Here is a 25,818-nt window from a genome sequence, read left to right on the forward strand (position 1 = left end):
GAACATATTTCATTGTTTTAGGAACATGTAGTTCAGGGATTATAGGAATAGAGTAACTAGCCATCATTTTGTGACCCAGATATTGAAAGGGAGAAGTTTCCTGGACTTTCTCTGGAGCAATTTTTAAACCATACAATGACAAACAGGTTGTTAAATCCTGTTTCCAATGAGGGGGAAGGCACGGAGCACAAATCAGAACGTCATCCGTGTAATGATAAATCAGGAGGTGTGGATACTGAAGACGGAAAGGCTTAAGGGCTTGATTAACATAATATTGACACATGGTAGGGGAGTTTAACATTCCTTGAGGGAGAACTTTCCACTGATATCTCTCAGTTGGTTGACAATTATTAATTACAGGTACAGTAAAAGCAAAATATATACGATCTTTCTCCTGTAGGGGGATAGAGAAGAAACAATCTTGCAAATCTATTATAGCCAATTGATAAGAATGTGGAATCACATTTGGATTGGGAAGACCACATTGCAAAGGCCCCATGGGTTCAAGGATTTTATTTATGTGCCTTAAATCATGCAATAATCTCCATTTTCCTGATTTCTTTTTAATAACAAAAACTGGAGTATTATAAGGACTAACTGAAGGTTCAATATGGCCAGCCAGTAATTGCTGATTGACCAATTGTTTTAAGGCAATTAATCGTTCCCCAGTAAGAGGCCATTGCTCTATCCATACAGGGTTAGTAGATTTCCAGCTGAGGGGAAGAGCATGCTTACTCATTTAATTGAATGGTCGCGTTTAATTGTTGCAATAAATCTCTTCCCCACAAATTGAGGTGGATGTTTAGCACACAGGGCTGAATATATGCAATAATTTCAGAACTGTCTGGCAGAGAGACAGGTAGCCACTGTGCGCTTTTACAAGAAGTCTGGTTACCACCCACACCCCACACTGTAGGAGCAGATTCAAAGGGCCATGTGGGGTCCCAACAATTACTGGAAATGACAGAAACGTCAGCACCTGTGTCAATCAAGCCTTCTATAATTTTTCCATTGATTTTATACTTACGAAGAAGTTTTTGTCGTCCAATTCTCTGTGTCACAGCCAGTAGCTGTGGGGGAATAGAAGAAGAGAGCTCGTGCAAATTATTATCAATAGCTGATACGACATTAGGTGGAGAAGGAAGCATTACCAATTGTGCCAAAGACTCACCCTTAGTTAACTGCATTGGCATAAAGCTCCAGAATTGTATCATAATTGTACCTACATAATCATGATGTAAAACACCTGGAATAACCTGGATTCCTTGTTTTGCCGCAGAAAATTTAGGCAAAATTAAACCTGTGACTGTAGAAGGGAGTGGACCTGCCATTTGACTAGGCATGATCACAATTTCACCAGGCAAGGCAGTGCCTTTGGTTTCTTGATTGATCAAATCAATAGCAAATTCAAAAGGCACAATTTTAGAAACTTTTGCAACAGCAGAAACTAAGGGTGGGGAACTCTCTAATTTTCCGGGCCTGAGAGTTGGGCCCCTAAGGAGTTTCCCTGAGACCTACATTGATTTGCCCAATGATACCCTTTTCCACACTTTGGACATTTTTTTGAAGGTCTGGTAGTAGTATTTGCAGTAGTATTTTTATTTGCACCTCCGCCAGGGGCCCTGCACTGCTTAGCAAAATGGCCAGGGCGCTTGCAATTGAAGCAATTACCTGTAGGCCTGTTATTAGTTTGGATTGCAGTGGCAAGTAAAGACATAGCATGAGATTGACTCCCTATTTCTGTACATGATTGTATCATATCTGCAAGACTATATTTTGAACGACTTATGACAGATTGTAACACTTTCCTAGAATCAGTATTAGCATTCTCAAAGGCTAATTTTTTCATCAACTCATTCTGAGCTGTTTCATTATCTATCTGTCTAGAGATTGATTCTTTTAATCTATCAATAAATTGATGGTAAGGCTCTGAGTGTTGCTGCTTAACATTTACAAAGGAGTTCAGAGGCTGCCCTGAGACAGGGACTTTACGAATGGCGCGCTGGACACAGGTCGCAGTGCGGCTAAAATGCGAAGCTGACAATAATGCTTGTGCAGCCAGGCTATCGAATGGGGCAGATCCAAAAAGTTGACTAGCTGTATGCATTGGATCAGCCAGAGCTATCGCACCATGTTTAAATTCACTTTCAAAGACCACATATTGTGCAGGGGATAGAATCATATGCATAAGATCTTTCCAATCATTAGGACACATTACATAAGAAGTTGATATACTTTCCAAAATTCCCATGACATACGAAGATTTCAGACCTGAATCAGAGATAGCCTTCCTGAATTCCTTCATTATGGAATAAGGAAGCTTATCATGAAATACCTGTTGCTGTGCTGTCCCTGGGATAGGCTGATAAGTGAAAGGGAAAAGTGACGGCATTTCCCCAGACCAAGCAGACTGTTCCTCTAAAGATAAAAGACCTTCCTGCCTGGCTTCAGAAATTCCTGCACGGACGACCCCAGAAACATTTGGAACAACAGAATGCAAAGGGGGGAGAGAGGAAAGGACAGCAGGCTGAGACGCAGCTTCTGCAGAGCTCACAGACGCTGGCAGAGGAGACGCAGGCAGAGAAGGGGGAGAGAGGGGGATTGTAGTAATCTGACACGGAGCTGCTTCGAGATGAGAGAAGGAGGAGGGGGGTGAAGTCAAAGGAGGCAAAATTTGTGGGTACGGTGGAGGATTCTCTACTGAAACAAGGGGTGTAGGAATTAAAGAAGACGGTGCTCCTAATTTACCAATAGCATTTGCACATTTTTGCCAAGTGAGCAGGCAATTGATCGGAGCCCTTGGCTCAGAAAAAAGCGTTTTTCCAATTTTTTGCCAGGTCTCTATGTCCAGAGATCCTTTGTCTGCGTAAAACGGACATTGGAACATTATTTCCATTAACATTTGTTCAATTTCTTTTAAGGAAATTTGAACACCATCCCCCTTTTGCTTGACTAATTTAAATAATTCATTTGCGTGTGCTTTCTGACCTTTCGTCAGATTCCCTCCCATACTTACGAAATAGCACGCTGAGACTTTTTTCCAGTCGGGTAAGTATGAGGTTTCCTAGCTCTGCAAGGGACCTGGTACCTTACTTCGTCGAAATCACGTCGGGGTCACCAGATGTTGAATCGCGTTCGAATCAAGGCAAACAAGCGGATGGTGTTTTTGAGATCCTCATCTGAGCTCCAAGGCTGCTTTTTCAGAGAGCCTTGAAACCCATGTGTGTCTCTCTTTTATTGAATCTTACAAAAGCATGGCCACACATATGTTAGTGGCTGATTGGTTAAAATACAAACAAAGAGGCTAGTTCCTTATTGGTTAACATAGGTATAAGGAGGGGTTACCCAAAATCCATTAATCTCCAATTCTTCAAAGGGTCTTTTGCTAATGGACCTTAGACAAGTATCTAAGCTTTTAATCCACCTAGATTTATGATTGATTATATTATGTCTAAATCAATTACCAATGTTATGATCAGAATATAAAAACAACTAATTAATTATACACTGAAGGAAAACAGATCATTGTAAACTTAATGTGACCTGAGTGAAAAAAGAGTGGAATGCAAAGAATGGAATTTGTGTGTGTGTGGCACATCTTTACACAGCGTGTATATGAGAGAGAGAAGCAGAGAAAGATTTTAAGGTTCAAAAGCTTAAGAAAGTAGCTAAGGAAAGTTTCCCAGAATGCCACAGAAAAGAACCAGTGTTTTACTATACTGGCACATAAAGAGAACATCTCTACAAACCTATCCTTAAAAATCACATCTGAATAGACCTTCAGCACCAATATCCTTGCATTCTGTCCCCAACAAGCCAATTGTAACTGACAAGTTCTACTGGTTTTCCACCCACTCCAAGCTGCTAGCTTTTGAATGAACATTCCAGGGTTGTCCTAGCAACCAGATGGTTCTACCCACAACCCCATACTTACAGTAAGATTAAATCAAAACACAATTTTCTGCACATGGAAATAACAGTGGAAAAATATCTATGACTGTATTTTTCTCTATTTCAGCATGAATTAAACTATGGAATTCTCATAGCAATGTAAAATAGTCCAGACCAATTCCACAAATTCATTGATTTCTACATTTGAATGGATATACCTAAATTGCAAGTGCTTACAATTTGTAATTTCATTACATACTTCAAGGACAGACCTGAAAATACAGTATTCACATTCAAAGCCTGCTCCAAATAGTTTCATAAATGCAGAGTTCACATTTATTTTAAATATACTCATGCCTTAGAATATAATTTGCCTTTATTAGTGCAGTAGTTATGAAAGATAGAAGAGTAAAATAACCTTTTCCCCAACTGTTCTTGTTTGCCTCCTATTGTCAGTGTTGCCACTGCTTTCCACTTTTAAAAATATATATACTTTTAAAAACACAGCTGGGTTTTATGAGCTTAGATGACAACAATTCAAAGAACCTAACAGGGATTAGTAATTTTCCCATTTTCACAAAATATGTATAAAAGGTCAACTATAAATATTTAACAAAATACATTTTACTACAGGAGCTAAATAAAAACGGAGAATGAAATGCACCAATGTGGGAGAAAGGAACATAGGTATAATACAACAGAGTGCAGTATCAAACAGGCATCTTGTTGTACCTATCGTGCAATCAGATACACCACTGAAGAATGGGGTGTACGAATGTACCCACAGCAGACCACTACAATCATATATGCAGGAATGGTGTAGTGGATAAGCTGAACCAATGTTCAAATTCACTTCAACGAACAAATATGACTTGGTGACTTTGGACTACTTTCTATTTCTCAATCTAACCTTCTCCACATGTTATAGGAATTAAATAGGCAAGTCTTGGCTATGTTGCCTTAAGTTCCTTGGAAGAGTACATAATTTTTATCAACTCCCCAACCACTGAGACGTTCCAGAGACAGTGCTACTCAGTTTACATATATATTCATTTTTTTTGTTTGTTTTATTAGTCACTATAATCAATATATATTTACACACACACTTGTCCCCATTACAACTCTTGGCTGAAAGGCTAACCTCAAGCCACAGTAGGACTAAAACATAGGTAGGCAAACTATGGCCCGGGGGCCAGATCCAGCCCAGTCGCCTTCTAAATCCAGCCCACGGACGGTCTGGGAATCAGCGTGTTTTTACATGAGTAGAATGTGTCCTTTTATTTAAAATGCATCTCTGGGTTATTTGTGGGGCATAGGAATTCGTTCATCCCCCCCCCAAATATAGTCCGGCCCCCCACAAGGTCTGAGGGACAGTGGACCGCCCCCCTGCTCAAAACGTTTACTGACCCCTGGACTAAAACCATTCCTAACACAATTCTTCAAAAATGCTGGAGGTATGGCAGCTAAAAGACACTGAATGGGAAGGCACTGATCCTACCCAACAGGACTTAGTGAGCTTCCCAGTCTATTTTGTCTTTATAATTCACGGGTTTTTTGTCTACTACCTCTGTGGAGCTTCGTTCCACTTATTAATGCTTTCATGGACTACATGGGGAATTACAAAGTCGATAGGAGTGTTTCCTCGCCATACCTGTGTAGGCTTCATGAGTCTCCGCTTGTACTAATCATTTCCAGCACAGGCTGCATTTGCTTCAGCTCCTACACTGAAAACCCTTATTATTTTTTGGTGTCTCTGAATTCCCATCAGGCAACACTTTAGGCAAATCAGGGAAGAACTCATTCACAAATATCAAGATAACTAGACCCAACACATTCAGAAGAAACCACAAATGACTATAGCCAGGGAGAGAACACAGCTTTCTCTTGTGAAGTATCAGAGAGTGACTAGTTCTGCAATCAGAAACAGGTTGTTTTTTTCTCAGCTGCAAGTCAAAATGCTAGTTCTACTCTGTAAATACAAAAGCTGGGGAAGGTACATCATTTCTGTGCCTTTTTTGTAACGACAGGCATAATAAATTATATTGGTTGCTCCTTTGGCAACCTAGCAGCTGACAGAAGAGGTGGTGTGATGAGAAATCAAACAATCTAGTTTGTTGTCTCACTGAAATTAATTAAATTGTCCTCCATTATACTTCCTGTTTTCCCAGTTGTGCATTGTGAAGATAAGCCCAATATCCTTCCAATTAATTATTAGCTATTCATTTGAAAGTAACCATTGGTACAAATAACTCAACCACAATTTTATCAGAAACTACCAAACTGTTAAAGTTGCAGCACTCCTCAAGAATTTGTACATCGCTCTCTTCAGACTTTGCCTGAAGATGGTTATTAAAATCTGAAGGTAGAACAGCATCAATTTTCTTGAGCTTTAAAATGTTCGTTTCTGCCTTTCTGCTGCTCGTACACAGCTATTTTAAACAGTACTGCTGAAATTAAATTAATAAAGGCTGACAAAATTATTAAAACTGGACAGTACAGAAGAAAACAAATCTAGGAAAGGGGAAATATGTTGCATTCATTAGTTTACATACGTTGTATTGGCTTCATTCTGACATTTAAGGCATTCATAAATACAGCTTTCCATACTGCCCTTCAGTAACTGTGATAGTTTATAACATTTTCTCAATCATTCTCCTACTGCCAATAATATTACACCTCATGCAATTCATGCAATGAAGAATGATTTCTTTCACTTATTTCCTTTATCTGTGACCTTTAGAGAGATCTACCAAAGGTAAAAGGTTTAATTAGAAAAAAAGGTCAGCTACAGAAACAGATAGTGGGCACACAACTTTCTAATCTATGTTGTGTACATTTATGGAAGGCCAAAAAATTACAAAAAACACTTCATCAACATTGGACACCAGGTCATTAGCTTTGACCTCATATGGAGCATAAAACAGAAAAAGTTGGTCCTTTCTTGTCCTTTTACCAATATATTGGTTCTCTCAGAAAACTAAGAAAAAGACTAGGTGACTGAATTTTGTTAACAGAACAGAAGCAACACTAATAATGTGCCTATGGATACAGATGAGGAGTTCTCCCGCCACATGTTAACATTAAATTGTGAACATAGAATCACAGAATCATAGAAATGTAAAGCTGGGAGAATGAATGAATGAATGAATTTATTAATACGGTCACAGACCAGCGTCAACACACACAATATCACAGATCATAAAAAACATCAGAAATACAAGGGACAATATGAATAGAACAAGGATTTAAATATAAAAATTAAAATTAATTGTTAGCGTGCCCCCTGTAATTAACATTTAGGGGTTTGGTCATTATGGGATACCACTTGCTTCCTGCAATTAATTGCAGACGCACAGAATTTAGCTACATTTAATGTAGTCTTGGGATTCTTGTCCTCTAGCAGTAGTTTTAAACTATGGTATTCCGATTCTTTCCTGGACTTTTGCAAAACAGGTGTAATAAAAGTCAAACGTATATCCTCATAAAGACGACAACGTAATAGTAGATGTGAAGCAGTTTCAACTTCCAAGGACACAAGGACAGACCCGTGCTGTGTATGGTTTACCCTCAAATCTGCCCTGAAGTAAGGCAGAAGGGAGAACGTTAAATCTGGCGAGGGTAATAAAGCTGGGAGAAATCCCAAAGGTGATCTAGTCCAACCCCCCTACAAATCAGGAATCATGATCTGCAACTCATCTGCATGTCCTATTTGTGGTTTTTGGTTTTTGAGCAGACCCAGTAACACTGCTTTACAAATAAAATAACTGCCAATAGGATCAATGAGAGCTGAAGAACAAACATTGACCTGTGCTGTAACAGGGACCCCAGCTTTGTTCAGTCATAGACCCAGATGTACGTTAAACATCTGTGGAAGGAGGTCATATGCTTTGTTGTCACCCATCCCAAATATCACCATGCCCCATGGGCCTCACCTCAACATCTACCGGTACGCACTGTGTAGGAAATTTGAAAAGCACCAGTGTGCGTACATTTGTATGCTGGGGTCCTGATCACATGAAGGACTACAGTTGTACGAGCATTGCTTCTTGTTTTCTATTGTCTGACTTAACATGAAACATCAGGTCACGACCAGAAGGACAGGGTCCCACTCCTTAACACATTTAGTACACTCTTGAAAAAACGGCTAAACAGGACTACCATTTTGCCTCCAAGATTGAAACACCTTCATCTGGTGGCTTTGCTTTCATTATCACATGGATAACCATTTGCATTACTCAGGCTCCATGTGAAAAACTGAAATGCTAGCAGTGCTAGAAAAATGCATATGCACAGATACTCTTGCTCTCCCAAATGAAAACAAAATATCCCATTCTTTGTCACATTATAAATAACAGAGGCACAACTGCACCCGGTGCTTCCAGCAATCTTGCTTTGCACATCTAGGAAGCCAGCTGTTCCCTAGGCCACCCCATATTTGTTCTACAAAGAATGGAAAATAAGAACTTGTACATGTTAAAAAACAACTTGTCAAACCCCGATTTTAACCATTTTGTTCATTCTTTTAAAATATATACTATTAGAGACTAAGATTACAGCTCCTGCAGCTTCTTTCACTTGCTAATTAATTTTCAGAAAAGACAAACCAACAAAATGATTGAGGTTCAGTGTTAAAGCAAACACAGCATAGAGTCTTGAGGCACATTAAATGCTAACGGATCAATCCAACCCTCAGTTAGTAGCAGCAACACTTGATGGAGTGGTGTAGCTTCCACAGTATTGCTGAAACTGGCAGGACAGAAAGTGCCAGCTCCCAAGTTGTTGCAGCAAATGGGACTCAAATCAGGGTCATTGCCATCACATGAGGGCAGCAGGGTTGGCAATGGATCTACTTGGAGTATCTCCAACCCTCCGCCACTGTTTGGACAGTGCAATGGGTGCTGCTCACTAGCAGAGCATCTAGAACAGTGGATCTCGGGGTTGGAATGCTCTACAACAAATGTGTTAGTCTGTAAGGTTCCATCAAACACTTTGTTGTTGTTTTCCTTTAAGCCTAAAGTCAGTAAGGAGACATGGTTACATGCTACCTGGGTTTCAGACTTCAGAAACATTAGCAATAGAAAATATGACCACTAACACAACTAATAGTTTTAAGAAGAAAATGTACATTCACGTGGTTTTCTAGTTTCAGCTGTTTCATTCACACCAGCTGAAAGGGCTAATGACTCATGTTGTAAAAAACATAAAAACCAGCACTTAGGGGATCATTTACAAAGGAGTCTCCCACACCTCCCAACACATGGGCATACATGGCTACAGTTGCCTCAATCCATTTCACACACATATAAAGTCAGCTTCACACCACTATTTTCATTATCAGAAAACAAGCCTCAACAACAAAAAACAAATTTCATGCACAGCACAGTACATACATACATACATACATACATACATAAATAGTATACACAAGTGGTTGTCTACTAAGTATCAAATGCAGTACTGGCTCAAGACATTTTTCTGCCGTAAGCAGAGTACAAATGGTGCTACCCTTCTGGTATGGACACTTTTAAAAAGTCTTGCTGCATCATTCAGACATTTCTGCCTTCTTCTTTTCCTCTACCACCCATGGTGTTGCAGCCTGAAGCATGTTGCTTTACCCTGCCGCATGGCAGACTAGCCCTGATCAGACACCTGCTTGCATGTATATGACAGCAAAAGTCACACATTTAAACTTATATGCACTATTCATAAATGACACCATTCATCTGTACTTTAAAGACACTGTTGTTTGTACTCAGGAATTAATTTCCACCTGCAGAAAATGCCTTATAAAGAGGACTTAATACAAAGTTTCTCTGAAAGCAGACCTGCAAATAGAAAAGCACTCTGTAACCTTGAATCAAAATATCACTGTGCTTACCGGTAGATTTTGTGTGCACAATTTATTTATTAGTATTTACATCAACAGAGAAGCCTCTTCCATACGCAGTACCTCATTTTCAAAGCACAAGAAATACCAGACACAGGTACATAAAATGCCACCATCTCCAAACCAAGGCAGTTATTGATCTATCAGTACTAGGTATCGATGGTGCTCTACACTGGCACAATAGGGTTTTAGACAGCAGTTTTTCCCAGCCCTATCTGGAGATGTCAGGGATTGAACCAGGAACTTCTGCAGGCAAAGCATTTGACCTACCCCCGCCCCCCCCCCGCCCCCCGAGCAAACACAACTGGAACAATCATCATAAAATTTTATTCAAAGTCCAAACTCCATGCTGTCAAACAGAAATGCCTAACTATTCATTTTTGCTGGCAATTAGTTATTTTTAAAATTTAGTTTTTACTAACATTTGTAAATTATGAAAGGAGAATTTTCTACAAATAAAAGGAAGTAACAAAAAAGCACAAAATTCTTGTGTAATGTAAAATACAGGAGAAGACAAAACTACAATATTTTCTGTGCAAACATGCATTTCCCTAAGGAATTCACAGACTCACCAAATGAAAAAACTAAGTAATGAAGAGTTAACATCATTGTTTCCCTTGCTTCCCAATTACTAGTAGTCCAACAGAAATATAAAGAGCATATGTCTGCCTTTCTCAAAACCCATACCTTGGAATAAACAAGGGGGACCATACAGCCACAGGCTTCTTCATTTGTAAATAAAGTCATGCCATACTGCAAAAAAATCAGTCTTTTGTAGCATGTCCTCTAGCTACTTTCAACTTGTAGGAGATCTGTTCTAGAAGAGTAATTTGCCAGACTTTTGAGTTATTGTACATGCGCATGCGTGTGCACAAACACACCACTTTTAATTCCAGGAAATCTTTTTTGTGACTTCAAAAGATATGATTGAGTTAAATGTAGCTGGAAACCAGTAAGATTGTCCACTTCATTTTTCTAAGGAAGAAAATGGATGCTTTCTTGCACTATCAATACATTTAAGTACCACTCTTTTTGAAGAGTTACCTTTAAGCTGAGTACCTCTGCATTACTAATACCAAACATTTGTAGTCCTTTTTCCCACCTCAGAGGACCACAAATCACAGGACTACAACCACAGAAGAAGTCTGAATGGCTACTGCTATATTTGTGGCTACTCCAAACAAAGGTTGTGTATTAATCTTGACATGCTAATGCACAGTTCTGCATGCATTATCCTGTCATTGGATATAGGTTCCCCATATCACCCTCAATCTATGCAACAGCACTACAGCAAATCTATGGGTCTGGGCACAGTAACTGGAAGAATTTCCATAGGGGTAGCCAAAGAGGTTGGAATGTTTCCACAGTGCATTTTGATATTGCCATTTCTGCTATCACATTTGTGTCAATGTATTATTTTGTGCAGAGTCTGTTCTGTTTGTCATATGTTGAATGCAGAGAGGAATTGTTAGTAGATATCTATATATTTTAAAAACCATGCAGGGGGAAATTTCAACATCCATACTCTATAAGGCAGGCATCCCCAAACTTGGCCCTCCAGATGTTTTGGGATTACAATTCCCATCATCACTGACCACTGGTCATGTTAGCTAGGGATCATAGGAGTTGTAATCCCAAAACATCTGGAGGGCCAAGTTTGGGGATGCTTGCTATAAGGGACCTTAAGGTGGCCATACTAGAATAAGAAAGCTTCAATGAGACACCGTAATGGGAAACCTCTGAATTACAATTTATCAAGTTGTAGGCTCAATTGAGACAAAAGTTTTTCACAACACCCTATTGTTTGTGGTGAATGGCTATGCTTAATAACATAATTATCACTATTTGTAATTCTACCAGTACTTTCTGTATTTCATTTCCTTCTGACCCCCTTGTTACGTTCTCTTCTCCCTACCCCTGCCCAATTGTGTAGATACATACACACACACACACACACACACACACACGCCACCTCAGGATAACATTTCATGCATCTGATGAAGTGGACTATAATTGACAAAAACTTACGCCATAATAAATATTAGTCTTAACGATGTCACAAAACTGCTTGCTGTATGTATCTGGAATAAGTCTCACTGAGTTCAGTGAGGTTTGCTTGGGAATAAGTGTCCATTGGGTTACAGGCTTGAACACAATTAAAGTGGTCAGGCAAAGCACCTACTGACTTTTGCCTTTATAGCAATAATTGCAGTAGAATTCTCCTTCCACTTTTTCAGAATACAAAAAAATAAATAAGTTGAACAAGATGGCTTTCTCACTTTCCAGTTCTGACGCATGTTTGGTGGTTGCTAAGCAACCTCAAAGCTCTTTCACTCTAACTCAGAAGACATGCAAAGCATTTAGCCTAGCCATTGTACGTGCAGCCTCTTTGAGCAGCATGGTACAGAGCTGAGGGAATATGACATACTATGGGGAATCAAAGGGGGTAAAACTACCCCCAGTTTATGCTCCTCAGCAGTAAGACTTTAAAGCCATGCCAGAGAAGAGAAATTGCCCAGTTAAATTTAACTACATATATGTACTATCTTACGTCTTCTGCTCTGTGTAGTTAAAACCACCACTGGTTTCTAACTGGCAGATAAGGATCCAATACTAGGTCACAGCATGATCTAAAGCAGGTTCCAACAGCTTCACTGATGCTTTACAAATATATGATATAAAATTAGTAAGTGGGTCCCCAAGGTGCATGTTTGGGCTAAAGGTGAATTCAAAGACTGAAAAGACTGAAAATTCCAAAATACACAATAGAAATTGGTGAAACTGTGGTGAGAATTGTGAAAGCTTACATCACAGTCTAGGGGTTCATTGGATATTATAAGTGTGGAAGATTTAAAAATAAATAAATCTTAAAAGTACATCCAGAAGGAATTACACCCATGGAAGTGATTCATTACATTAGAGTTCTAATCCCAGAGAAAGCCTTTTCAAAAAATTGTATCACCCATGAAATATTATACCACTTTTCCAAGGTCAAGCATGGTTAGGTAATTATAGAGTTGGCTTGAAAATTTGAGCTCTAATCAAAAGCTATAAAATATTGACTTTCTAAAGAAGTATTTACTGAGAATTAGAAAAAACAAAAACAATCATTAGCTCTAATGTAGTAAAATAAAATAATTAGAGTTATTGTTTGGTGTATGGTCCACCCCTTCCTGTGAACTACCTATCTAATCACATACTTTGCACTATATTAACTCAGCTGTTACCCTAGGTTGAATATTGCAAGAATACTTGAGTCTCAGAAATTGCAAATTAAATATTCCAGATTTTTAATTAGAGAAATTGTAAGCAGATGCCTTTCAAATTGTTAATGAACTCTGTTTCACAGACCAAACTCTCTCCATTTATTGAGTTCTTTTTATAACAGATATCCTAGTAATTGGGGGATTACATCACCAAGTTTTCTCACGACACACGAAGAATTTAGTTTCCAAGCAATCCTAGTTCAATTTTATTTATTTACTGGGGAAAGGAGGGGGTGAGTCACCTAAAATTAAGAGTACTTAGCTATAAAGATTTTCACCTGCTTGCGATCCAGAAAAGAAGCATTACAAAATTAACACTCCATTCACCAACAAGACAGGCACTGATCAAAAGATGATGTATAACATTTTTGTACAGTCAATTTAACCTTCTTTTAACAACAAATTGAAGAGTACCTTCACAAATGGGTTAACACAAAGATTAAAAATGATTTAGCTTTCAATGCATGAGATAACAGATCTTAGAAAAACATATATAAAGCACTTCAATGTTGTGATCTTATGCTTAATTACTGGAAGAAAATCCCACTTAACCCAATGAGAGTAAACCTTGCTAAGACCATTCTGTAAATTTACATGCCAATGTTATATATATATATAATTTCTAACTAGGATGAAAGTGGCTCTTTTAACACTTCCAGTCTCTTCTTTTCTGCTTAGCTCCTCTTTAGCATGCAATTCCTACCAAGAAATGTGGGTGGGGAGTCACTGATGTCTTTTTCAGAGTTTCTTTTAGCAGTCAACTACTACTTCTGCTCCAACGCCTAGAATAACCATGTACAGCAAATATTGGATAGGATCAATACGAAAGTGAAAAGTCAACTGCCTACTCCACCTGCTGTTCATTGCTAACAGTTTCCTTTTCAGCCAGAATACTGTGTTCATTCAAAATGTGGAGTAAAATGTTTCAGTAACAAAACACCCAATACTTAGTTTTTGTAGATGAATAAAAGAACAATCAAGATTATCAAGGAGCTGGAATTCCTCCCCTACAAAGGTTAGAATATTTAGGGCTTTTTAGTTCAGAAAACTGGTTTATGATAATGGTTTTAAAAAATGTCCATAGTGTGGAGAAAAGGGAATAGGGAGATTTTTTCCAACTCTTATTATACTAGAACCTGAGATCATACAATGTAATCTGGAAGAAACAGGACAATGAATTACACAGCACACAGTTAAATCACACAATTAATTATCCCATCAACTAACTTAAATGGACAAATGAATTGCTCCCCTGCTACCACAGCCATTTGGTCTCTTCCCCACCAATCCCCAATGCATGTAATTCATACTTGGCACTCCTGGAATCAAGCTTCGTATAGTGGATAAGGAATCAGGACAACTGAAAAGGGTCAGAAGGTGAAAACACAAGGGAAAATCTGTGACTGCCAACCTCCCAAAGCTGTAGAAGATTTAAAGTTAAATAAAGAATCTCCAGGGTGCAACCAGGCAGCCCTGCTGAAAGAAGAAATGCTCACACAGAAATAGTGTTTTGATGCTATACTGTAGCGCAACACAGTACTCTCCCAACCCTTAAGCCTTAATTCTTGGCCAAAGCTTCCTACCATTCAACTGCTCACCCAGAGGCAATTACAATTTGTCCTAGGCAAGTAGCTAATTGCAAGGTTGATTGAATGAAACACATTTTCAAGAGGAGTTTGCTCTGATGCTTTTTATCCATATTGTAGTATGGAACAAACTGTAATGTTTGCTAACATAATGTGGTCGACATTACGCAAAAGAATTGTGCAGAATTTATAGAGAAATTAGTATGCTATAATGCGTAAATAAGGATACAAGATCAACTATGCAAGATATTACTGTCTATTAAAATTAACACTCTAATTGTGGTATAGTCCTGTTTGCTATAGCGGATGAGGAAGGAGGAGAAAACAGGTTAAAAGACTGGAAGGGGTGGAAATTGGTCAAGAAAGCTGCATTTGCCTTGTTTCCCACTACCCACCTCTGCAGTCCACACACACCACCTTCAGAAGCTGGAGCAATGCCAGCATGAAAAGCAGTCATGGTATAGATGCTCCAACATGGCCAGGATCTTCCTACAATCCTAGAACATCATGAGCCGGGTACATTATCTCCTGCATTCTAGATCACATCAGAAGAATGTGTTCGAGTTTCATGGGGGTTGAGTACACTGATGTTCTGTCACAACAACATTAACATTTTGGATACTGCCCTTAACTTCTATTGGCAGCTTTTATGTTGCGAACCGCCCTGTGATCTTTGGATGAAGAGCGGTATACAAATTTAATAAATAAGTAACAAGTCCACAACACCTGGCTTCCCTGCACCAGCCATTCAAAAATCAGGAAGCTTAAAGCCAGTCTAAATAGGACATTTAGATACAATACCGGGAAAATGCTCCAATTTGGAAGCAGCGTAATTGTTGAGACAGGGAAATCTGCACCCATTTTCATCTGGTTGTTTTATGCCTTGCATTTCAAACATATCACACCATGGATGCCAAACTTAGTGCGGACACCCAATCAGCATAGCCCACAGCATAGCCGATCAGCATAGCCCACTCCTGAGCTCAAGCGATTCACCAGCCTCAATCTCCAGGAGTAGCTGTATTGCAGGCATGCACCACCACACCAGGCTACAACTTAAAACATTTAAATCAACATGAAAATAGCATGAAGTAAATATAAGTAGCTTGCTGCATGTTTCATTTTGCCACACAGATTGGCTATTCAGGTTCCATTTGCTTTTATGATAATCTTTTTTACCCAATTCATTGAATTTCACTGAATCCAAGGAGGATGCAGATATGTTGCTGCATTTTGACAAGAAATACAGTCAGTTAGAGCTCTAACAAGAAACACATTTAGTTCTGTGATTTAGCTGTTTGAACTTCACTGCAAAATAATTTGTTTTGGAAATAATCTATCATGTTATTTTCTGTATTCTAACTGGCTAAACCAGTAAGTATATTCATTTCTGCAAATTAGATTTGTTTATAAAAACAAAAACATTATAGTTTGGGCCACTTGCCAGTAATTGCATTCATACTTGGTCTTTTCTCCACAAAATAATTTATATATTTTATCTTTCATCTGCATGACAATGTGGCTAGCCAATAACAGTGGCAGAAATATGATTTTAATTTAATATGACATAATCCTTACAGATTTATCCGAGCTTTCTCATAATTATAGACATATAACACAAGAGAAGCATAATACTAGAGACAGAAATGCCAACGTGAACAAGAGATTAAAATATCAAACATAATAGCTTTCTTTCTAAACGATCCCTATTCACACTTTGCAATATAAATTTGTTTCCTGAAGGTGTTAGAAACTCTTATTTCCAAATACACCATTTGCTGCATTTATGTTCAAATTACTCTGACTAAAAAGATAATTTATAACTCAAAATACTGAGCAGTGTAACTGCTATCTCTGAAAAATATGTTCAGGCCCTTATGGGCCCAAGAATAATGCCTTAAAAGTAAAATACACCAGGACTACAATCTCATGCATACTTTTCTGGAAGTGCCATTGAACATAGTGGGGCTTGCATCTCAGTAAACATACAGCAGGATTTGACTGAAAATCATTAAATACAAATTATTCAGATCAGTGATTAAACAATGGTGAGTTTTACAATCCTCTCAGCGCACACTTTAGGTAAAGATGGGATCTAATGCCACCAGAAGCAGTTTACCAATCATTCACATAAATGAGGAATCCAGAAGTTAACCAACATGATGTATCTGGAAACAAAGCCTAACAGTTAATTATTTTTACAGGTCTGGGAAGAAATGTGTCTACTAATTCAAATATGATGCTCTTAAAAGTAAACATATACAGTACAGTATAAAGTTTTATTCAAGCCTCAAAATTTGCTTGCACTCCAACTATGAAATTATGAAAAGTGGGGAATCAATATAATCAGTAAGCGGTAATTTGTTTATTATTTGTTTATTGCATTTATATCCTACATTTTTTCCACTGAGGTCCAAGTTCTTCCACTTCTCATTTAATCCCCAAAACAATCCTGTAGGTAGGTTAGGCTGAAAGGATGTGGCTGCCCCAGAGTCACCCAATGAGCTTCATGGCTCACTGGGGATTTGAACCCCGGTCTTCCACAAACTAACCACTATACCACACTGGCTATCAATAATCAATAACCTGATTGGCTAGCACGTAGATCAAATGTCCTATTGCTGCATAACATCACTCCACAAATGCATGTGGCAGTTACTCCCAATACCCAGAGGACAAACTGTATTCCAATCACTGAGCAAAAATTCTTGGAACTGCATGCATATTTTATATTTCGAACCATATACATACTGTATAGAACATTTTGCCCTCATGTGGACACAACCCTGTAATACAAATGCTTAAGTCAGGGCTGCCTCAGAAATCCTGTCATAATTTTTCTGTGTAGATGTAACTCCATACACCATTGTGAATGATAAGAATGCATGTATATATATTTTTGCTACCTGTACAACATGGTGTGGCAATATACATGCTTTCTTGTACCTTTACAAAGTATCTTTAACATAGCTTTCTAAAGAGTCTAACAACAGCTGTCACAGTAAGCTGCAACTGAAGCATATACAATATTAACAATTGTGGGAGGGCCAATATGAAAGTGATTTATCAAGCTGCTTGGTGAGGCATGCAAACTCCTCTTGTGAAGATTTCTAAAAGCTGAATAAACATTTGCCAAGTATATTTTGGCGTAAGAGATTACACATGGCACATTATGTTCTACTCTGCTTTTGTAAGAAGTTACTGTGACCTTCTCACAAATTATTTGATTTTAATGATAACTGCTAACAGAGAGTTTGTGGTAATGTTGCTTCCAAGAGAACAGACCGTGGACCAGAAAGAGTCCAAATCTCACCTCAACCATTAACTTATCTCCCCTATTTGAAATATTGAGATAACATTGACCTATTTTACAAGAACGTTGTACAGTGGTACCTCGGGTTAAGAACTTAATTCGTTCCGGAGGTCAGTTCTTAACCTGAAACTGTTCTTAACCTGAAGCACCACTTTAGCTAATGGGGCCTCCCGCTGCCACCGCGCCGCTGCTGTGCAATTTCTGTTCTCATCCTGAAGCAAAGTTCTTAACCCGAGGTACTATTTCTGGGTTAGCAGAGTCTGTAACCTGAAGCGTCTGTAACCTGAAGTGTCTGTAACCTGAGGTACCACTGTATGGTTATTGAGATATAGTTCTGCCCGTTGACGCGGGTGGCGCTGTGGGTAAAACCTCAGTGCCTAGGACTTGCTGATCGCAAGGTCGGCAGTTCAAATCCCCGCGGCGGGGTGAGCTCCCGTCGTTCGGTCCCAGCTCCTGCCCACCTAGCAGTTCGAAAGCACCCCTAAGTGCAAGTATATAAATAGGTACCACTTTATAGCGGGAAGGTAAACGGTGTTTCCGTGTGCGGTGCTGGTGCCGGCTCGCCAGATGCCGCTTAGTCACGCTGGCCACGTGACCCGGAAATGTCTCCGGACAGCGCTGGCTCCCGGCCTTTTGAGCAAGATCAGCGCGCAACCCTAGAGTCGGACACGACTGGCCCGTACGGGCAGGGGTACCTTTACCTTTTTACTGCCTGCTGAACTTTAAAACAAGTACAAAAGCAGCTAACAAACAGTTCATGTAATTTTGCCTAATAATCCCAGCTTTGTAGGAACACAAATAATTTATCTATAAGTACCTGTAATGCTATTAACCACTCATTTTTGCAACTTCAGCTTGGTTCCTTCATTGTATGTTTTAACCTTTGGAGGCGACTATAGACTTTGGCTCTATTTTTCACTCCTGTTTTAAATGCAAAGGAGAGTATCTTTTTAAACCAAAATATTTTGCATGGGTATTACGTACGTCAGATTTTGAGACTTAAAAACAGAGTTTAATTTGTGACTGAGCTCAACTACACAATCTGTTTTCAACAACTTAGCCCTGGGATGAAAAGCCACAATAAAGACATGTGACCAAGGAAGGCACCACTGAACAACTGCAGCCTATTCCTACACATTAGAAGGAGCAGAGTTTCCAAGGTGCATGGCATGCTTCCAGGTAGGACTCAATCCAAGAAATTTTAAAAGTAAACTTCAGTACCTCTTTTAAAAAGAAATGTTAACATTGTGCCTCCCTTCCTCAGTATTCCCTTTACTGTAATTAGCTGCCTACCTCTACTTGGGACAAGGATCTGTCTTTTTGCACTTTGTAATAATAATTTAAGGACCACTTGAAATGCTTCATAGAAGCATCATAAAAAATAAGCAAAAACATTCAAACCAAAATACTTTAATTGCACTGCTATAAATAACTGTGCAAATATCTTAGGTTTGTCTGTTGAAAGATTAGTGATTCTATAGAACTATAAAAAAAATTAAGGGCATTACTTGTAATATTCTGAAATAATGAACACCCCTTAAAATAAATTACATTTGGTAATCCTACTTAATTTAAATTCTGTTATGAAATTTATCGCTTATAGTCAAAATCTACCACAACCCAAAATAAACAGCACAAAAATAGTATAACATCACTCTCCTACAAATTTAGAGGCAAACAAAAGAAGTCTTCTTCAAGACTTACAACAAAATATGCCTAACTCAACAATACCCCTAAAGCAGTAAGGCCATTTACCTGGGAGTAAGCCCCAAAGAATCAACCTGCATAGGATTGCAATTGTAAAATATTAACCATATTTATACACAACTGAATTCTATACAGGCCTACTGTGAAATAAATCCCACTGAATTCATGTAGTTGTCACTATGTATAGTGGTGCTTCCAGATAGGTCTTTGTTATGGTGTTGGTCTTCTTTATGCACACAAGGTTTTTTTGCAGTATGTACACAACTTTATTGTGTGCCACTGTCGAAATGACCATCCATGTTCCCTCCCCCTTCTAGATTTACTCTTTTAAGGGGATTATAAAAAGTTTTTTTTTTAAAAAAACTGTTGCCAATTTCCAATAATCCATTAAGCCCCCATCTGGAAGCACTCAATGGTTAATATCAAGAATACCCTAGAAATCCTCTGAAGCTGAGCAGTATTGATCCATGCTGGGCTGAAATATTATCAACATTCTAAGGTGCATAATCACAGTCATGGGAAGTATAATTTACCTGGAACGCTTAACCAGCAAATTAGTCACAAACATAATTTACAAATATGGAAGTCTGCCACCTAGCCAGGATTCTACTGACTCAACCTAAATTTTACTCTACTGGCCAACTGCCAGAACCAGACTGCTACATTCGGGGTGGGGGGTGGGATCTAGCTAATGATTTATTTTTGTAATTACTATGTGTGTGTTACTAAAGCACATTCATATTTACTAAGGTGTCACATGTGGCTGGCAGCTACACTTGTAGCACGTCGCCTGTGCACATGCTGTCAACTTTGTGTCCTGTCAATGTAACTGCATGATCACAATGCTGTCACAGTGCTTAGAGTGCATCCGACAAGACTGCACAAATCTGTTCCTCTTCCAGCTGCCATGCAAACCCAGAGCTCAGTCCAAGCTTTCCCTCTGAATAGTAACTGTCTGTCACTTTGTCCTATGCCATCTCTGAGGCAACATTGACTCTACAGCTGCCATCACCTTAGGCATGCTGATGACCCAGAGAAGAGATTCCACAGAACAGCTGAAGTCCCCGAACAAGCAAAGATTCATTCCCTTAACGAAAGAAAAAGACTCAGGTTTTACATCTTTTTGAGGAAAACTTCCCTGTCTCCTTGGCCAGGTCTGGTTTAAACATGACACCAGATGTCATGCTGTGGGCAACACATTTAAATTGGGTCATCAGTTCCTGTGTGTGAACAGGCTAGTTTTGCACCTGCAATCATTGCACACTGGGAGCCAACAACCCTATTTAAACCCTATTATGGCCAATATATAGCCCCATACAGGTAATTTTTCACTCAACACCCAGAGTCACATTTAAACTGGGGTATCAGAATTTCTGTTCACAAAGGGCGGTGAACCTAATTGCTCCCAACCTAAGGCTGCCATCCTGTAAACACACTTACGTGAATAACTCTTTTTTAATTCAATGGGGCTTAATTCTGATTAACACCACACTGAGTTACACTGTAGGACAAACTTCCAGCACAATTCTCTTACTTGAATAATATAATACATTGGGGCGGGGAGGAGGTGAAGGGCGTGAGAACAAGTGACCTTCACCACACCTCAACAAAAATGGATCTGTGGAGACCCACTGCCACCCCTTTCATGTATGTAAGCCCAACTGTTTGTTTAAAACATTGTTGTTTTTGTGTGTGCAACAAACTGACAGGGAACATAAGCAGACAGCAGACAGTTCCATAATAAGTGCAGTGACACACACACACTAACAGGGGTCAGCAAACTTTTTCAGCAGGGGGCCGGTCCACTGTCCCACTTGTGGGGAGCCGGACTATATATTTTTGGGGGGAGGGGATGAAATAATTCCTATGCCCCACAAATAACCCAGAGATGCATTTTAAGTAAAAGCACACATTCTACTCATGTAAAAACATGCTGATTCCTGGATCGTCCGCGGGCCGGATTGAGAAGGCCAGATCTGGCCCCCGGGCCGTCGTTTGCCTACCCATGCACTATATGTATCTATATATGTGGTGCTTTTTTTCTATTAAAAAAATGTTTAGGGGTATTCTCCTTTTGACTCAAGAAAACCACCATTTTATAGTTCAAATCAGGAAAAATAAATACAGTAAACGGACCAAAGTACAAAGATTCACAAAATGTTTGGGGGGTATGCGTACCCCTGCTTACCCCCAGAAAAAGCACTGTATATATGTATATATAAATATATAATACACACCCCCGCCAAACATACACACTATGTATGTATGTAACCCCATATTAGGTAGAATCTCGTTGCTAAGGGAGAGGGAGATAGTAACAGCCTCGGCGGAGCCTCAGATAAGAAAGCTTTGCCACAGAGAAGCCGTGAGGGGGGGGGATCTACTTTAGCTCCGCCTCGGCCTCGTGTGTGTCTCTTTTTCCTTACCGATTCATAACCGGGAGGGGCGGAGGCAGGCGCGGCGGGCCCTTTGCCGCGAGCGTCCCGCCTGCCTCTTCCTCTCCCCCCGCCTCTCCCCCGGCTCCCGCCTCCTCGGCCGGGACCGGCCTCGCTGCTGCCGCTGCCTCCGGCGCCTTCCGCCGGCCTCTCGCGACCGCCCGGCCGCCGACGATGGGGTTGCCGGCCGCCGCCTCCCCGTTGGGGCCTGCCGCCGCCGCCGCCGCCGCGTTCGGGCTGCTGCATGGCAGCTACTTCGGGTCCGGCCCGCTCCTCCTCGCAGCCGCCTTTCTCCAGGCCCGTCTCCCCGCCTCCTGCGGGAAGCTGGCTGCCTCCCTCGGGCGAGGAGGAACTGGGGGCCGCGCCAGGCTTGGGCCTAGCGATCCTGACTCCTCTCGGAAGTCCCGGCGAAGCCTCGCGAAGCGCGCCGCCCCGTCTGCAGTGAACGGGAAACGGTTGCAAACGTGGCGCATTTGATGCAAGCGCAACAAAACCTCCGCTCTTTGCGGCCGCATCGTTTAGTTGCTGTGGTTTTTCTAGACTTCCAAGATTAATTATAAGATTTGTTTTTAACTAGGGGATATCACCAGCTCAGAGCTCCTCGATCCTAAAACTGCATACTTGGGAGTAAATCCCATTGGAATGTGACTTGGTAAATGCAATAGTAATATCTGGCTTGCAGCTCTTTCACAAATGAAAGTTCCCTGAAATACCGTAATCCCTAAAGATATGCCTCACAAATCAGGTAACATAATCCACAATTAAACATAATGAAAGTAGCAATATATCCACATTAAGCTGTTGGGAGAACAACCATAAACAGCATCCTAAATAATTTGTCATGTGGATTCCAGAACGTTAGCCTCGGGAGCTCATTCATAACAATTTTGAGGTGCTTCGCCCCCCCCCCCAAAATTTGGCAGTAACTTTCATGGTCACTACATATTTAAAGTTGCCATGGTGAATTATGCATGAGCATGCCACTGTGCATGTTAATCAGTAGCTGTGACCATGGTGATGTGCTCAGACAGATCTGCCCAACATGCCACTAAAATCAAAGCAGAAATGTTTATTGCGTGCAGCTGCTCCAAATCTGTGTTGGGAGTGAGAACCCACTGGATGGTTTTAGGATTGATCACAAGAAAATTTGTTAATGGCTGTGCCTCCTTTTCTGCTTCTCTCCAAAGCGCATTGCAGTTACACAGGACTTAGGAGGCACCTCGTTCTCCCCTAGGATGACACAGCAGCCAGGCCCAACCTCAGCAAAGTTCCTGAGCAAGCCTCACAGACTAACAAAGAAACTTGACCTGAGAAACTACCACAATCTTGATTAAATCGTGTGCACATGCTCAGAAAGGCAATCAAGAGGAGCAATATTATGTGTGATATGACAGCAGCAGTGTTTGAATGAAGGAGGCAGCTGCTCACTACCTTGTCACATCCAGTTTTTGCAGCAGCCACCTACCTCACTGACAGTCATTACTTGCCTGCCTAACTACTTGCCTGACAGCTCATTCCTAGTCCAATCCCCACTATAGGATGGCAGCAACAAAACAGCAAGGAGGATCAGAAACAATAGTCAATGGGAAAGGGGAATTCATGAGTACTCTTATGCCCACAAAACCCTGAAGCTAATGCTCATGGCTTGGTTCCAGAGCAAAGGAATGCAGTGCCCACTTGATCTCTGTATCTGATGGAGTAACCTCTTAATCTGAGTGCAGTCCTATGCTCTGTGACAGAGGGAGTCAATGTGGTGCCTTCTAGATGCTATAGGCAGTGGTCTCAAATTTCAGGGGCAGCATTAAAATTCAGTGCCAACCCCACAACATCTAACCTTTCATTTTACATCATAGTTGTGGTGCCCCCTGCAGCACTCCCAAGGCTCCACACCAAATGCGCCCAAACCAGTTGCACTCCCCCCAAATCTACTTCTGCTATGTGCTACAATTTTATGGGATGAACAAGACATTATTTCTAAGAACCATTTGACACACAGCTCTAAAAACTACATCTGAATCTCTTGCACACTATTTTTTTCATGTATAAAAGGTACTTTCATCTGCTTCAGAATTTGGAGAGGGGAGCCGTCTTGAAATTGAGTATTCATATGCATTATGGCCATGAAAGTGCATTAAGAACTAATTTAAGCACTATTTAGTAGCCCATGAAATGGTCTTAGAGCAATCCAAACATTGTACAGTATCCTCTGGGAAGCTGATCCAAAAGAAAGGAATTCACTGCTTCCTAGAATAAATAGAAATCTTACAGTAAATCCAATAGTACTGGTGCAATAACTGGCTATTTAGTTACAAATACCCTGCTCAAATGAACATTATCCCAAATATAGTACAATCAATTGCAAACTACATGTAGTTATTACTCAGGCATTACATGTACTTTTTCTTCTTCTTTGCATTGCATGTAGTTATTGTGTACTGCTTTCATAAAGTGGGAACCAAGTTGAAAAGCTTTAAAGCTATAGCAATGTCTGCTTTGCCTCTTGGTTGTATTGGAAACAAACCCATGAGCAGAAATTACTTTTGTAAGGCAAAATAGTCTCAGAGAACTTGATCGTTTGGAATTGATGCAGATAGGTGACACTTTAAGATCTTAACAGCCAAATATGATTAATAGTCACTCCTTCATTACAGTGAGCTCATTGCTTTTCTTCCCCTGCAGTCCTTAGTCAGCTAGGACTTATTAGAAAATAAAGGGGTGATTTTTTTTTTTAATTGTGGAAAATGACCTGAGTTGGCCTTTCCATTAAGAGTCTGTAGTCAATCATGTATGATAGCTTTGTTTAGGGAACCACTTTTGCTGTAGCTGAAATGAAGAAACTTTGCATTCTTGCATCAAGAAGGAACCTTACTGCATTTTTAAATATGAACTTCTGCAGCTCAGAACAATAAATAGCAACAATGGATGGCCAGATTTGTGCTTTAGAGAAGAGTTGTGAAAGTTACAAGCAAAGAATTCTAGTTGCAATGAGCAAGAGAAGGTGAGGAGTCCAGTGGGCTACCAGTATTTAAGTATGAAAGACAGAAGACATAGAATAGGAAATGTTGTATATATTTTAGTCGGTGTTAAAGCAAGGAGTGGGGTTTTTTGTTTTTTTTTTTATATTGCATTTTTATGTTGTGAACCACCATGAGATCTACAGATGTACTGTAGTGTAGTATACAAATTAATTAAATAAATAAATAGAATAAAAATATTTCTGCTACTGAACAGCACATACTCCACTTGTCTCTTTACCAGGACTTTAGTCTTCCATTGCTTTCTTTAAAAAATTCTGCATATTATGCCACTCTTCAAATTTTTCTTTCATTGCAGCAGGGGTGGCAAACGTGGCTCTCCAGATGTCGTTGGACTGTATAATTAAAAACTACATCAAGGCTTTATTTTAACAGCAAATGCAGGGAATTATTTTCTCCAGGACCCATATTGACTTGAAAGGAGATTGAACCCTGTGTCACAACTTTTGTGTGTGTGGACTTTTAAAATAGTGGTTCCTTTATGTGTTTACCTATCTGTGAAACACTGTCAATACAACTTGTTCCCTGAATCTATGGTACCATTAAACATCACATCTAGAGTCCATTGGTATCATAGGTTAAATGTGCCCTGCCTCACTGTTGTCCTACTGCAAATTGGGGGCCTTATGTCTAATACTAGTTGATTTTTTTTTAACCACAGTAGTTTGAGAAAAAGAATACAAAATATATTTAACTGT

At 39.8% G+C, this 25,818-nt stretch overlaps 2 protein-coding genes across 3 annotated transcripts in view; one reads left to right on the forward strand and one right to left on the reverse strand.

Annotated features, from left to right (window-relative positions):
* The window catches only part of AVEN (apoptosis and caspase activation inhibitor), a 113,151-nt gene extending 90,626 nt beyond the window's left edge, over positions 1-22,525 (reverse strand). Inside the window, exon 1 of the mRNA XM_053382012.1 lies at positions 22,077-22,525. Coding sequence (XP_053237987.1) covers positions 22,077-22,331 — 255 coding nt within the window. The 5' untranslated portion in view covers positions 22,332-22,525. The remainder of the gene's footprint in view (positions 1-22,076) is intronic.
* CHRM5 (cholinergic receptor muscarinic 5) overlaps positions 1-25,818 on the forward strand; it is a 68,427-nt gene that overhangs the window by 38,348 nt on the left and 4,261 nt on the right. Inside the window, exon 2 of one of the 2 annotated variants that reach the window (XM_053381999.1) lies at positions 19,004-19,122. The exons of the other annotated variant lie outside the window; for it this stretch is intronic. The gene's annotated coding sequence lies outside the window, so the exon portion shown is untranslated. The remainder of the gene's footprint in view (positions 1-19,003; positions 19,123-25,818) is intronic. 2 annotated transcript variants of the gene reach the window in all.

Source organism: Podarcis raffonei, chromosome 1 (genome assembly GCF_027172205.1).
Source record: "Podarcis raffonei isolate rPodRaf1 chromosome 1, rPodRaf1.pri, whole genome shotgun sequence".
Taxonomy (NCBI): domain Eukaryota; kingdom Metazoa; phylum Chordata; class Lepidosauria; order Squamata; family Lacertidae; genus Podarcis; species Podarcis raffonei.